At 36.8% G+C, this 15,888-nt stretch overlaps 1 protein-coding gene across 1 annotated transcript in view; it reads left to right on the forward strand.

The window, feature by feature from the left end:
• Positions 1 to 15,888, forward strand: part of PPP4R4 (protein phosphatase 4 regulatory subunit 4) — a 2,733,238-nt gene that overhangs the window by 2,275,831 nt on the left and 441,519 nt on the right. The window contains exon 16 of the mRNA XM_044073596.1: positions 7,269 to 7,416. Coding sequence (XP_043929531.1) covers positions 7,269 to 7,416 — 148 coding nt within the window. The remainder of the gene's footprint in view (positions 1 to 7,268; positions 7,417 to 15,888) is intronic.

Here is a 15,888-nt window from a genome sequence, read left to right on the forward strand (position 1 = left end):
GTCTTCTTTTATGGATTACAGTATCTTTTTTTTTTTTTCACATCTATTTTCTGAACTCTTCCCATGTCATGTAAACTGCATCGTTCTCTATAATGCTTTGCGACTCATGTTTCCGATGCTTCTTGCGACTTCACTATGGTACTTTTTGTTATTTCTGTTTCGCGATGACTGCTGTTCCATTAACGGAAAAATACCTTTAACAGAGATGGGCAGACATATTAAGCTCAATGAAAGAAGTCAATAAAACCCAAAAAGTTAAAAGTTTGATAAAACAAATGAACATAGTAATTAGGACTGTTCATAGAAATTCATGTGGTATAACAGAAGTAAACAGGATATATTACTGTGCAGCTAAATTAATAACAGATAAAGTCTTACCACAAAAACACAGGGTAGTAAGGTAAAGGAAGGGGAGAAATCGAATGCCATCATGGAAGTATCAAATAGAGAAAATTATAAAGCAATTAAGACAAGAAGTGTCACTGTTAGAAGAGTATAGAAGAGGGAGCAGATCAACAAAAATACTTAGAAAGACATGATAAAAGCAACCTGCAGTATCAGAACAGATCAGGGTCTATCGTGCACTATCACAAATGATAAACTAAAAATAGCACAGGCAGAAAAATTTAGAAGATATGCTAATAAATATAAAGGAAAAGTACAAAATAAGCACTTTATTGGTGACCCAAAAAAAAGTTTTCTAGAGAACTGGGAAACAAGGCAAAAAAACTGAAACACTACCAAAAAAAAGAAGAAATGGATATATTATGGAGAAATATCAATGAAGATCCTGTGGAACATAACAAAGACGCTGAATGGACAGAAGAAGTAAAAGAAAATAAGAAGTTCAAATGTACAGGATATGAAATGGAATGAAGGAATTGCCAGAAAAATTGAAACTAAGTTAAGAAAAGCTCCTAATTGGAAAACTCAGTACCTAACTTCTGGCTAAAAGTATTAACATCTTTACAAGAAGATTTAGCCATGAGTAAGATCTGTTTATATGTGCACCCCAAACAGACACCAACCTGGTAAATAACAGGAAGAACAATACTCCTACTTAAGAGTGTACCTGTAAGCTACCCTAAAAACTGTAGGCAAATAACTTACTTTCCGATGACTTATGCTCACAGAGTTTATAGCCATTTAGAAAAAACTTAATCCTGGCAATAGAACAAAATGGTAACAAAAGAAAATCATATGGAACAAGGATAATTTGTTGTTACATAAAATCTTAATGTATAACTGTAAAAAGGGGAAGAATCTAAGTATGGCATAGATGGACTGCAAAAAAACACTTGACAGTATCCCACATTCATGAATAAAAGAGTGCTTAAAAATGTAAAAGATATACCCTACTCTGATTATATTACAGTGACCATGAAACAGTGGCAAACCACTTTGCAGTTAAGCCATGATAAAGGACAAATTATTATTCCAGAGGTATTAATTCAAAGGGGATATTCTAGGGTGACTCTTGTCACCCACTGCTCTTTTGTCTTGCCCTTAACCCATTAAGCTGTCTACTTAACAGATTAGATCATGGCTACAATTTGGCTCCCAGAAAACAACAAAGTGTAAAGACTTCTCATCTTCTTTTTGTGGATGATATAAAACTGTATAGTTCATCAGTTGAAGAACTGAAAGCAAAACTGAAAGTGGTCAAAACTTTTTCAAATGATATAAACATGTCATTCGGTCTTGATAAATGTGCAAAAGCAACCTTTAGTGCAGGAATGCTGCAGCACCAAGAAAACATCACCGTGGGACAGGAATGTGATATAAAAGCTTGAGCAAGAGGGAGTGTATAAATATTTTGGGAATTGTTAGAGGATCGACAATAAAACATGAACAAATGCAAATAAAGCTTAGCAAGAAATATTTTAGACTAAAATTAATGCTGAAAACAGCGCTGACGTCTAGGAACAAAGTCCAAGCCATAAACCAATTTGCTCTTCCTCTCCTAACTGACAGTTTTGGAGTGATTGACTGGCCCCAAAAGGTGTTGGACTGGTTGGATAGGAAAACAAGAAGGATGCTTCATGCTTATCAAATGATTTATAAAGATTTATAAAAGTCAGTGTATACCAAGACTATATATTCCCCATTCTGAAGGCAGTATGGGTCTCCTTGAAATTGATCAGATGTATAGATCTGCAATCGTAAGACTGCATACATATCTGGTGACCTCACAGGACCCAAACATAGTTTTAAAGCATGAGGAGAATAAGTGTACGATGACTTCCCTGCTTAGTTTAGCAGAAGCATGCATATTGGTGTCAAGCGGGAATGGAAATCAAACCAGAAGTAGATAAAACAAGCAGCATCTGAATGTGGCGAAAAACAAAAGAAAGACTATAAAGTGAGGGATAAGATGAGAAGGCAAGAAATATGGAAAATGCATAAATGCAGTTGCAAGTATAGAAAACTCTTGGAACAACCTCATATTGATAAGGATCGAATGTAGGAATGGTTGAGGAGTAGCGAATTTAAACCAAAAGATGAAAGGTGAATATCGGCGTCCCAAGACAGTCGACTACATAGAGTTGATATAAAAAGTGTGCACACCCCTGTGAAAATGCCAGGTTTTTGTGATATAAAAAAAATGAGACCACAATAAATCATTTCAAAAGTTTTCCCACCTTTAATGTGACGTATAACCTGTACAATTCAATTGAAAAACAAACAAACAAATCTGTTAGGGGAAAAAATATAAAAAATTAAAACCGTACAATAAGCTGGTTGCATAAGTGTGGACAACCTTAAACTAATACTTTCTTGAAGCACATTTTGATTTAATTACAGCATTCAGTCTTCTTGGGTAGGAGTCTATCAGCATGGCACATCATGACTTGGCAACATTTACCCACTCTTCCTTGCAAATGTGCTCCACATCTGTCAGATTGCAAGGGCATCTCTTGTGCACAGCCCTCTTCAGGTCACCCCACAGATTTTTTATTGGATTTAGGTCTGGGCCATTCCAAAACTTTTCTTCTGGTGAAGCCATTCTTTTGTTTATTTGGATGCATGCTTGGGGTCATTGTCATGTTGAAAGGTGACATTCCTCTTCGTCTTCAGCTTTCTAGCAGACGCCTGAAGGTTTTGGGCCAAAAGTGACTGATATTTAAAAGTGTTCATAATTCCCTCCACCTTGACTAAAGCCCCAGTTCCAGCTGAAAAAAAAGCAACCCCAAAGCATGATACTGCCACCACCATGCTTCACTGTGGGGATGGTGTTCTTTTGGTGATGCAAAGTGTTGTTTTTGCACCAATCGTACCTTTTGGAATTGTGGCAAAAAGTTCAACCTTGGGTCTCATCAGACCATAACACGTTTTCCCACATGCTTTTGGGAGGCTTGATGTATTGTTTTGCAAATTTTAGCCGGGCCTGGATGTTTTTCTGTGTAAGAAAAGGCTTGCAACCCTACACCATAGTCCAGACATATGGAGAATACGGGAGATTGTTGTCACATATAGTACACAACCAGTACTTGCTAAAAATTCATGTAGCTCCTTCAGTGTTGCTGTAGGTCTCTTGGAAGCCTCCCTGGCCAGTTTTCGTCTTGTTTATTCATCAGTTTTGGGGGGATGTCCAGTTCTTTGCAACATCACTGTTGTCTCATATTTTCTCCACTTTTTGATGACTGTCTTAACTGTGTTCTATGATATATCAAGTGCTGTGAAATTTTTTTTTGTATCCTTCTCCTGACTGTTAACTTTCGACAGTGAGATCCCTTTGATGCTGTGCGAACTATGGCTTTTGCTGTAGCAGGCAACTGAGTAAATGTCAGAAAAATCCTACTAGGACAGCTGAACTTTATTTGGGGTTAATCAGAGTCTCTTTAATTGATGGCAGGTGTGTACCCAAGAAGACTGAATGCTGTAATTAAATCACAAGGTGCTTCAAAAAAGTATTAGTTTAATGGTGTGCACACTTATGCAACCAACTTATTGTATGTTTTTTATTTTTTTTATATTTTTTCCTCCTAACAGATTTGTTTGTTTTTTAATTGAATTGTACAGGTTATAGGTCACATTAAAGGTGGAAAAGTTTTGAAATGATTTATTGTGGTCTCATTTTTTATATCACAAAAACCTGACATTTTAACAGGGGTGTGTACACTTTTTATATCCACTGTACATGTTGGTTTACATGTGAGAGAAACAGAGAAATGCAGGTTTTGTAAAACAGAATTGGAAACAGTCACACATCTTGTTGCTGGTTGTGAAATTCTAATGGCAGAAGGAGTGTATACTGAAAGGTATAATAATGTGGCTAGACTGCACTGGGGATTGAACAAACACTGTAATATTGAAGTAGCTGAAACACATTGGAAACATGAGCCACAAAGCATTATAGAAAATGAGAAGTTTATATCATGTCAGATCACCCATTATGAACAGTTAAAAAATAGATGTGAGAAAACCAGATATAGTAGTCCATGAAAAGAAAACAAGACTAGCATTGATCATTGAAATTGCTACATCCAGTGACTACAGTGTCTTATATACAGAGTGACACCAAGTTATAAAATACCAAGATTTGCAGGCAGAAACCAGGGCAGTGTAGAAGAAGGATACCCAGAGTGTCCCAATAGTAGTAGGAGCAACAGGCAGAGCTGGCTATCAGCTAGTTCATTCTAGCCCCTCCATCAGTCCTACCAGCAGCCTGAATCATTCCACTACTTGAGTTGCCAGTGGATTAGGCAAACACCATTCATCTCTGCCATTGAGCCAACTAGAAAATTGCAGTTTTCACGGTGAAGGCAAAGCTAAGAAATAAAATTAAATGGGTTGCGGATCACAAGTACTTTGAGAGATCAGAGGCAAAAATCAAAGTGGGAAGGTTCCTCTCTGATAAGGTGTGCTTGAACTGAGGAATCACACAGAGGTGTCCTCTTTTCCCATTGAATATATTTAGAACCATTGGCAAAGAAAATAAGGGACTCAGAAAATCAAGTATGTTTAAGAAAAGTTGGCTTTATTTGCAGATGACCCAGTAGTGTAGACCTTGGCTTGAGATGATTGTCACTGCAGAAGTGACACCCTGACCCCATGTACAAAAATAGGAAAAGGGGTTGAGGATGGATGGATTATTTTGTATCTGATAGAACTAATAATGGACATCTCAGTGTTGATGGAACATTCTGAGGCAGTTCTGGGTTTTTCAGGATATAAAATTAGTAAAGATAAAAAAATTCTGTAGCTGTAAACTATGTACCCACATGTTAATTGATTCAACACTAACCATATTTATGGGGTAGTGTTAAAATGAAGTATTTAGGAATATGGATTAGAACAGATTCTGTTGTGGCAGTTTTGGATTTGTGGAAAGAAACTAAATAAAAGATATTGCAAAAACTGAGAACTGTAAGCTATTGCCTGTGGATATGGATAGCAAGATGCAAGCAGTAAAAATGTTTTAGTCCCTTTAGGTTTATACACAGGTCAGGTATATTTTAATCAGCAAGAGGAGAAGTTGTGGATAGTAATTAATAAATCATTGAAGGATTTTATCTTGGGGGGGCAAGAGCCAATTGGGATAAGCTGATCCTCCCAATAAAACAAGGATGTTTAGGGTTATCCGATTTGAAGGGAAATATTAGCGCTACACAGTTAAGACTCTTATACATAACACAAGAAGAAAGCTACAATTTAAAGTGGAAAAGGATAATGATGAAGCCGGGGGGGGGGGGGGTAATTCAAGAAATAATGAAAGAGTGGGATTTTGGATGCAGATCAGTAAGGAGAATAACAACAGTCATGCAAAATATTATATTTATAAAGTAGCAGAAAGTATGCTAAGAAGTAAGCCAACATGGGAATGGAGAAAAGACATTCTGCTGATAAGAGATGACTGCAGTTAGGGGTACAAAGAATAGGCAGGATGGGGCTGGAATTTACTGGAGGAAGCTGGCAAATGAACCAAGGTATTGGGAACAAATACCTTGAGGGTTTATCCTGTCCAACTCCTTTAGCGGAGAGGGAAAGGTAATAGAATGGGAAGAGGCCAAAAAGGCATTTGGATTGCCTTCCCTATCAGTGATTGAAATCAGAGTATAGACAAAGAGAAAGGGATAGGAGAATCCTAAATGAAAGGCCTGCACTGTTTAAGTTATTAACTGAATCTAGAACAGAAGCTGCTAATTAGTAGACCATATAAAATATTGCATGGTAACTATAGGAATCAGTCAGAGGAGATAAGAAAAGACTGGGAGGAGAGATTAGATGCACATTCCTAAGGAAACAATGGGAGGATATATGTATGGTTCTCAAATATGAAACCAAATCTAGAAGGTTTAATATTTTTGCCTGAAAGTTTGTTTTGATACCCCAAACAGACTCCATAGATTTTTTCCTCAGGTAGATGGCAAATATTGACGGTGATGGGGAAGAAAGAGGTAACAAGGGACATATGTTTTGGGAATATGATAGCTGGCAGACTTTAAAAATTCCCTATATACTGGTTGAGCAAATGAGTGTAACCAAGGATTTTTTTTTGAGCTGGGTTACAGGATCTAAATTGCCTAGATATAGCGAGACCTATTAAGTTGGCAGGTGGCTGCCAAAAAAAAAAAATACTAGAAAATGCTTAATCAAAGTCTAAACCAACTATACTTGAAGTAGTGAGTATTGTAACAGAAATAAAAGAACAGGAAGTGGGATCATTAGAAAAGGGTAGGAGTAATTTACATAGAAAAAAAATGGAAATAGTGGGGACTACACATGCAGAAAAATGATTTGGAGGAGGAATGAAGTTTAAGAGAAAACAGGAATTGATAGATTTATGTAATACTGCTTTGGTTATATGGTATATATAGAACAATCTATGTGATGTGTAATGTTTGTAAATATGAACTTGTTAATGTGGTTTAATTAGTTTTATATAGAAATGTAAGTTTACCTGTGTCACAAGCGATAATTCAATAAAGGTGTTTTGAGTACAGTGATATTGTTGACAGTGTATATAATTTGTCATTGTTCTTTAGTAAGTAAAATTGTAAATTTCCAGGTCTTGGACTCGCAGCAGAAATGAACATATAGTCGGCATGCATATGAATTGCACAATGCTTAGTTACTAGTGTTCATTTGGTTATCAGGAGTACATGCTGTACAGGCCTGACAGATAACCTGGTTAATCCAGCTAGAAGAGAAATATTTAAAAAACAGTGTTCTGTTTTGTGTGTATGTATTATGTTTGACTATGATTAGTTAAAGAATTATTCAAGATATTCATCACAGTTTCATAATGTTTATCCTTTTTCCAGAGCTTGGTCAGGGGAAAAGCTATTGGAACAGACTTCGCTTTTTGGACACTTGTGAATATGTGATGGAGCTATTTTCTAAATCTTTCTTCTGTAAATACTTCTTTTTACCAGCTCTTGAGCTTGCCAATGATTCTGTTGCTAATGTAAGGTAAGATGTGCATCCATTTGCACACTGAACTATGTAATTTAACCACTTTGTTGATGATATCTTCTTTTGCACACTGTGTGTCAAATATGTTAAGTAAATAACATAATATAAGACATTAGGAATAAAATTCCTGAGTTTTTCAGACCATTTGTAAGAATTGATTTTTATTCTAAAGTTAGAAGCCAACTGAATATAATGAATTATATTGTTTTCATCATTCACTGCTTGCAAGTTAACTGAACTCTTAACTTGGGTGAGTTTAAGGCTCATTTTGATACACAGGAGTATGTAAGCTTATGTAAGTGCAGCTAACAACTGTCAGTAATGCATGCACACACTAATATCAAAACTAGTGATCATGAGCATCATACTGTACTTGACCTGAAGGCCACTTGAAGGTGCATCCTGTAGAAGGGACAGGATTACATTTGCTCCTAGTGATATTGTGGAAATTTTGGAAAAAATAAACTGCATCTTTGTAGATGACTGAAAATGTGTAATAGGTTTGATAAACAAGACAGTGGAAGCATAAGAAGGGACTTGAGAGTGAAGAGTCTAAGTTTTATCTGGAAAGTAAAAGTCTGAGGGGTGAAATATGCATCTTGGAACAGTTTACTTTTAAACTGAATTAATAAATTATACATTTTAAGCTGAAAAGTGAACTAATGTGTCTCACACTTTTCAGCTATTACTCAGGCAAAAATAAATGCAGTATGTGTCAGTAGTTTATCATAGGGCATTAAGTGAGCTGGTAACCTGATAATACGCTTCTTCATGCAGTCTTTGGTTTGATTTTTTTTACTCTGTGTGTGCTTACTTTGTGGCTTTGAGCAAGTCATTAATGATAAAACAGCCCCAAAGCCTAATCACACTTGCAAAAAAGGCATTTGTATGTTGTGAGTATGCCCAGTTAAGAAATTTAAGTAAAAATGGAGGTTGGTAAGCTATTGGGTAGCTGAAGTAAAGAGGTCATTCATAGTGTGTCATGTATGCGTATCTATAGTGAGGATTCAGAATGTGGTTTACTAACATAGCTGCCTTTTATACTACGGATTGGGGACCTTGCTTTTCACAGAAGTCCCCCACGATTTTATTCTTTCCAAATCTGTCATGTTACATAGGTCTTATGTGCTATTGCTAAGGTACGTCCTGACTCAGAATGACACTTTCACAAAGACAACTTTTCGTGTGCCAGGTAAGAGGTACAAGTGCAGAAGAAACTAGTTCATACATTTGGTACAAACATGTTTACTTTGATTTGTCATACTGTGGCAACTCTGCTCAAGTTTGTCCTTAAACTTTACACAGTCTTTTATTTTTACTGATACTTGTGATACCTGCAAAATACAATAATGAGTGGTAATTCACTTGTAGCTACCAGAGAGCACACAGTTCAGGGGTTTCTTATGGGAGTATCTTATGAAGTTTATTCCATGTAGCTTGAAAGGCTTTGATTTTCTGTAGGAGTGCAGGCAGTCTTGTAATTGGAGGGAATAAGGACCGAGAGATATTGGTCGATAAATGGCCTTGTAACTTTGAAAAAGTTCTACCACCATTTTGTTGTCTCATTTCTTTAAGCTTCTGCCTTGTAATAGTGACACAACAGTGGCATGAGATAACATATTTACATATACAATGAATTATTTTCTGGCTGAATATGTCTTGAAGTTTTGAATCATACTATTGTTTTCATACAGAAGTTACAGTGATGTTTGAGTGCATGATTATGTGCAACTCATTCAGTGTTTATAATTGCTGCAACCAGCTGTGGGCTTGTTAGAGAACCGTATTTGAAGACACTGGTAAAAGTACAGTTAGCCTCTGGATGTCCTTTACAATGATCATTGCTTCAGGAATTCTTTACATGGAAATAAGATACCTGTAGATGAAAGTAAGTCTTCTGGTTGTTCTTTTATAGTAGTCAGATGACATTAGGCATGGTAGGACACAGTCTCACTCCAGTGGAGGGAAAATAACTATGAAATAATGTGCACTATGCACCCTATTCACTCCTTTATGCCATTTGAGGTATGTGGTCAGTCTGCTTGTATTCATGGATTTGCTGGCCATTTCATTGGCCTTCATCTTTGTCTTGGCAGTGCTTACTACAGTCTTTCTCTTGCTTGTTTTATATTCTATGTGTTTTTGTTACTTTATATAAACCCTATGGAAACCCAGAACAAGGGTTCGATCCCCCAGGAAATCTACAGGAGGGGGAACATGGGTGGGATGTCAAGAATGAACGAAGATTAACAACATCAGATAAAGAAGTTATGTACTCACCATAACGTTCCGTCTATGTTGTCAATCTTCATTCATTCTTGACATCCCACCCACGTTCCCCCTCCTGTAGATTTCCTGGGGGAATCAAACCCTTGTTCTGGGTTTCCATAGGGTTTTTACCTTGGACATTTCTTCTGCTTACAGTTGCTGTGTACACTCTTGCTATGGTCTGCAAACTCGATCTGAGGTAATGGAGAGAGGAGCATTGTGGGTAGAGTCTTAATTCGAGAGCTTTTTGGCCGGCGTGAGCTGTATAACGGCCGAGCCAGTTCCGGGGATTGGAACAGAGTCCCATTCGTCAAGAATGAATGAAGACTGACAACACAGATGGAAAGTTATGGTGAGTGCTTAACAACTTTTTATAGGACATACCATCGCCACACCCTAAAGCAGCTAACAGATTTGAGATACCAAACTACTAAACTTATACACAGTAAGTAACTGCACACAAGCTTATACACTCACCAGAAAATGCCCAATACTACGACATCCTGCAGTTCTACTGACCAAATAGGGACTGTTGCTCTGGAGATAAATTCTTGCTAATTATAGATATATAACTCAACAGAGGACTCAGTATATATATATATATATATATATATATATATATATATATATATATATATACTGTATGTATATATACTCTAGAATGCCATCTGAGCAGAACTAAAGCTAGATGAAAAAAAGTTACAATTTTAAATAACTGCTGTAACAATATCTAAACCAGTCCTTGGCTGTGCACCTCTCTCTCTTAGATGAAATTTTATCCTAATCCCTCCTTTGTCATATTTTCCTCCACTTTTCATTAGTTTTCAGTCTACGCTGAATATTCTTACTTCTCAGTCTTACTCTCCTTTAGTTCCATCCCTTCTTGTTTTCTTTCACTCTATTGTCCTGTCAGTCACACCAATTCAAATCAGAGATATGCCTTATTACCTGTCAACTACACAAACCTACACCCTGCTCTCCCCATTAACTCTAGTTCTTTAAACATTTTCTAGTTTTCTGTCTGTACTCCAAAACGTATCCTGCACTATTTCTGTCAGTTATACCTAAATAACCACATTAACCATGAAAGTTTTTTATTATGTAAGAACATTTAAAGTGTCTTACTTGTAAATACCATTATTGTTTATTGACAAAATCTTATATGTAATACTGTCTGTGAAATATATATGTGCCTCATTTTTGTGAGATCTAAATCTACTGTCTGCTGTAACATATTTTGTATATACTGTCTGCAGTTTTTTGTAACATATTGTTGAATAATATTTTTTTTTGTATACAAGTGGTAAAATATTGTGCTGGAATATTTTTCACATGGACCTTTACTGAAAATTGGCTTTGTCCAGTCATACTGTTTTAGTCAACAATGACGAATAAATAAAGCAACAGAACAAATCATTATGGAACTTTCTAACATGGATATCATCAATCTATGGTCCCTTGACCCAAATCAGGGTTCAGTAAGGTAAATCCTACCTTCTAAACTTGGTAGATTTCTTGGACCATGTCACTGATGCATTAGATGTAGAGAATGTTCACACTGCTTACCTCCACCTAGCCAAGGCCTAAGGTAGAATCTCACTTTGTGGCATTATTGACAAGCTAATCAAACTAAATGTAAACCCCTATGTTACCTGTTGCTTAACAAACTGGTTTATTGGCAGAACCCATTCTGCTAGAGTGGGGGTGTGTGTTCTCATCAAAAGCAGTTGTTAGTAGTGATACCCCTCAGGGATGTGTCCCTGGGCCACTTTTCCTTATTTACTTCTCCAGTGTAAGACCAATGCCAAATGCCTGTGGCTAACCAAGTTTGTGGATGGCTGCAAACTTGGAGATATCATAGTCTCTCCAGCTGACTTCCAGATTCTCAGGAGAGCCTATCACAAACAAGTGGTGCCTGGACTGTGATCTTAAGCTGAATGCCAGTAAATGTTTTATTATGCCCTTTGGCAAACAAGGGCACACATGCAACTGTCATTAACACCTATTTGAAAAGTGGCACAGTTAAGGACTGGGGCACTTTCATTGACAATGAGCTGTCCTTTGATCATCACGTATACTGTCATTAGGACATCCTCTCATCTACCCAGACTGATTACCAAAGAATACATCTCTCGGTCAAGTGAAGTTATCATCCCTCTCTACTCCTCCCTCATCGGATTCATAGTGGAATATATTACCCCTTTCAGTATGTACTTGTCTAAACATGCAACTCAGTCTGAAAGACCACAGTATTTGCTGACTTAGAGAATCATGGACACATCTTCCTTGTACTACACAGATCACCTTAAAGCACTTTCTCTCTTCTCTGTTACTTACAGACTATTGAGGGAGAGCCTCTTTCACATTTACAAAGCATTGAAGGATCCAGTCCTATGTGACCTTCTACACATCCATAAAACAACACCCTAAAAACCCACTTAGACGAACTAAACATCTACCACAATACAAATAGGACCTGCTGGCAAGATATATATCTTTGAAAGAATCTCTTTTTTATGGCACAGATTTCCTTTAGATGTAAAGCAAAAATAGTTCCTGAAATCATTTTAAGCACAACTTGAATGAAGGGATGGATAAGAAACTGTAAATTCACCTTCAGAACGGTCCCACAAGACCTCATTGAAAGGAGGTGGTAATTTTTCATGCCATAATGTACTAACAAATTGAGATCTTGAGGCTAGGCTACAAATGTTCTAACTGATCAGCAGCCTAGTATGAACCTATGAATAACTTCAGTTAGAAGAGTGAGAAATTTATCAACTTTTTAGAACAAAATAAACAGTTAACATATATTTATTTTCCCTTGATTACTATGAAATTGATAGCTAAGTGTAAATTTCCTGTTTTAAAGAAACATCCAAGGAAAAGAAGCACACTAAAGCTTCCTCTCATAAAGTTGACAAAAAAAATTGAAAACTGCGGTGTCTGTATTGGATCAGGCAGGCATTAGTGACTAAAAAACCCATGCCTGTTTTACTAGGTAAGACTGCTCCTCCAGTCAGGTTTTTGTGCCTGTATTAGAACAGGTTACATCAGTCATAATTGTAAAAACTATGCCCTACACTAAAACATTCCAGCTACAGATAATGAACTCTTCCACCTTAGACATCAGTTTCCAGAATTCCAAGCCAGGATTTTAATCTGGATCTGTTGGAATTATGCTTGCTGAGACTGTTCATGTTTTGAAACACTTTCGCTGGGTAATTTTCTGGGTATTGATTTCAAGACACCAATTTCTTAGCTAACTTTTTATTTGTTGGTCGGTTTGTTCCTTAGCTTAAATGTGTTTACTGTAGTACAATACTGATCATAATGGACCAGTTTCAGGTTCATCGTAGAGGTAAAGTAAAGATAAAATCAGAATTGTAAACAATATGTACTGATAACATGATAAATCAGAAGGTATTATATGTGTGCGTATATATATATATATATATATATATATATATATATATATATATATATATATTAAATACACAGTATTTAGAATGTAGTACATGACAAAAGCTGTTAGAAGTTCTCTGTAGGATGTCAACACATATTAAAAAATGGGGGGGTGAGAAGGAGGTGTAAAGTAAGGGTGAAGGAGCTAATAAGGTGGAGATTTATCAACGCTCTAGTACAGTAATAAGTATAGAGGGTGGGCAGATGAAAATAGTTAAAGGAGGTTAAGTGATGTGGCCTGAAGGAAGACAGTTGTATTTGGCCTGTTTAAAAATATGCTTTTAGATGGTCTTAAAATTTGAAATAAGAGGCCAAGTTTTTGAGATAGGTGGGGGGATCTGCCAGAATTTGGGGCCAACATGGAAAACTATAGTTTGTGTTATATTTAGTCCTGGAGGTTAGTAAACTTGGACTGAGTGTGTTGTTTGCCTTATATTATAGGAAGGGGATTTCATGACTAGTTTTGCTATTTGTGAGGAGAATGCTTTAGCTTAAATAAGAGGGAACAACACAGAGAGTTTCCTTTTTGCTTAATGGGTCGTCATTTTGCATTAGTAATTGTTTGGCAGTAATGTTCTTGCCCGGAGATAAATGAACCTACATATTTTGTTGGAAATGTTTTGCAGAGGTTTTGTGTTAGAAACTGAAACAGCAGCTGTTACCAAAATGCCAAACTTTTATATATATATATATGCTTATCATTAGGGCATCCTGGGCACTAGTCCACTGAGTGACCAAGCTAATTTTTTATATTCTATAGAGTTTTGTCAGGAATGTTTGCTGTACTACCAATCTGCAGAATACCATTCAAGCTTCAACAATTCCCACTAGATCATATTTTTGCAGGAGCTCTCTCATCAAGAAAGAAAAAAGACCATTTCTACCCCACTCCTTATTGAAGTTTTGAGTAGGATGAAGAGATGTCCATCATATTGATTACTGCTGCTAAATGGGTTATATCATGTAGACTTTCAAGGATTGTTGGTCGGCTTATGCTGTCCCTTTTCTGGGCAGATAAGCTCCTTTTGGGGAAAAATCTTTCACATTACAAAATTGTTGCTTTATAATAATTTCCTGTTTTGGAAAGTAATTTTAAGCTAGGTGTTTGTGTTAACTAGCTGCCACAAGAATTAAATGTACTTTTAAAGCAGACATAGTTTTTTTTTTATCTCAGTTTTAAAAGTAATTTGAAAAACATTTTTTCTGTGAAGAAATTGTCTATTTTACTTTTTTGTAGGATGACAAATGGTAAAGAGCTTTTTATTGTGTTTTGTCTGAAAAAGGTGACATTTAAAGACTTTAAATTTGTACCAGTTCTTACTGATTGCTTCCCAAGAAAGAGAGATTTTCGGCTTGACCATGGAACAAACTACCAGTCCCATGGTATGTCTTTCTTCCAGCCACAAAAAAAAGTTAAGCAAACAGCCTTTGTCACCAGAGCAGGCTAACAATTTGCCTCAGATGGGTGACTATGCTATGACAATAGCTTGTTTTCCATTGGAAAAAATAGACAAATCCCTGTGAGGAAAAATGTCAGGATTTTGGCTCTCATGGCATCTGTGATTCTAATGATTCCCCTGACAAGTCTCCACATGAGTAAGATGCAGTGGTATCTGAAGCCTCTCTGGTCCCATCACCAACACCCTTTGTCTTTTTAAATCAGAAGAGAATCACTTGGTGGAGACAGCAACTATCCCTAGATCTAGGTCTCTCCTCCATCACTGCTGTTTCCCTAAAATAACACGTCTTCAGGTTATAACTATAAGACATCTGGTCTTTAACCTGAAACTTTTGATGTAATTTAGGAAAAGTTTGTCAGCAAGCAACATTCTAAATCATTTTCTCATAGATATCATTCACACTTGATATAACACCCTGACCTCATGTGCAAAAATGGGAAAAGAGGGTTGTGAATGGATGGATCAATAGATCCCATCCAGGTTCACGAAAATTATATTTTTAACATAGTGTACCCATTTCTGCCCACCAGCTTATTCATTTTTAGCTAGTTTCCATTTCTTGCAGCTTTCTGTATAAATTTCAGACTTCTCAATTTGTATAATTGATGTCTAAGACTCAAGTTGTAGAAAAACATATCTGTATGGAAACTCCATAGTAACTTTGTAAGACTGCCCCTGAAAAAAATATCTTATATGCACTTCCTTAAGGTTGCACAAAATACTGAGAAGTAATATAAAACTGGCTAAATTATTTTTCAGCCCCCTGCTCTGTTTGTCTTGATACAGAATACCCCTATTTATGGAGTTGAGCCTCTTAGGATCATAGGAGGTTACTAGGCTAATGGCCCTGGTGCCCTTACAAGCCTAACCAAGAGTTTCTCCTCAAAAAAGAAACCTCAATAGACACCCATTGCCCCTGTCAATAAGAGACACAGGTGGAACCCCTAGGACAAATTTGCGGTTTCCCATCTACTCATCAAGGTTGCGCTTGAAGATGGTCAGCGAGGTACTCTGACAAGTATGGGAAGTGTATTCCAGAGATGGGGCAGCCTCTGGGAGATAAACCTGTCTCTGCAGCAGGTTTTGTGAATGTCTCATTTTAGATTTAGGCCTTTCACTCAGCTTATGAGATTAACCAAGTAAAAGGCTTTTTTGACCACTGCCGCTATATGATGGTCGAATGTAAGATTGTTGTCAACATGTGTACCCAGGTCTGTCACCACAGGTTGTGTGCTTAGGGATTTGCTGTTGATGTGGTAATCAGTAGGGGCTGTGT

Source organism: Protopterus annectens, chromosome 6.part0 (genome assembly GCF_019279795.1).
Source record: "Protopterus annectens isolate FY-2018-M chromosome 6.part0, PAN1.0, whole genome shotgun sequence".
In the NCBI taxonomy this organism is placed as follows: Eukaryota; Metazoa; Chordata; order Ceratodontiformes; family Protopteridae; genus Protopterus; species Protopterus annectens.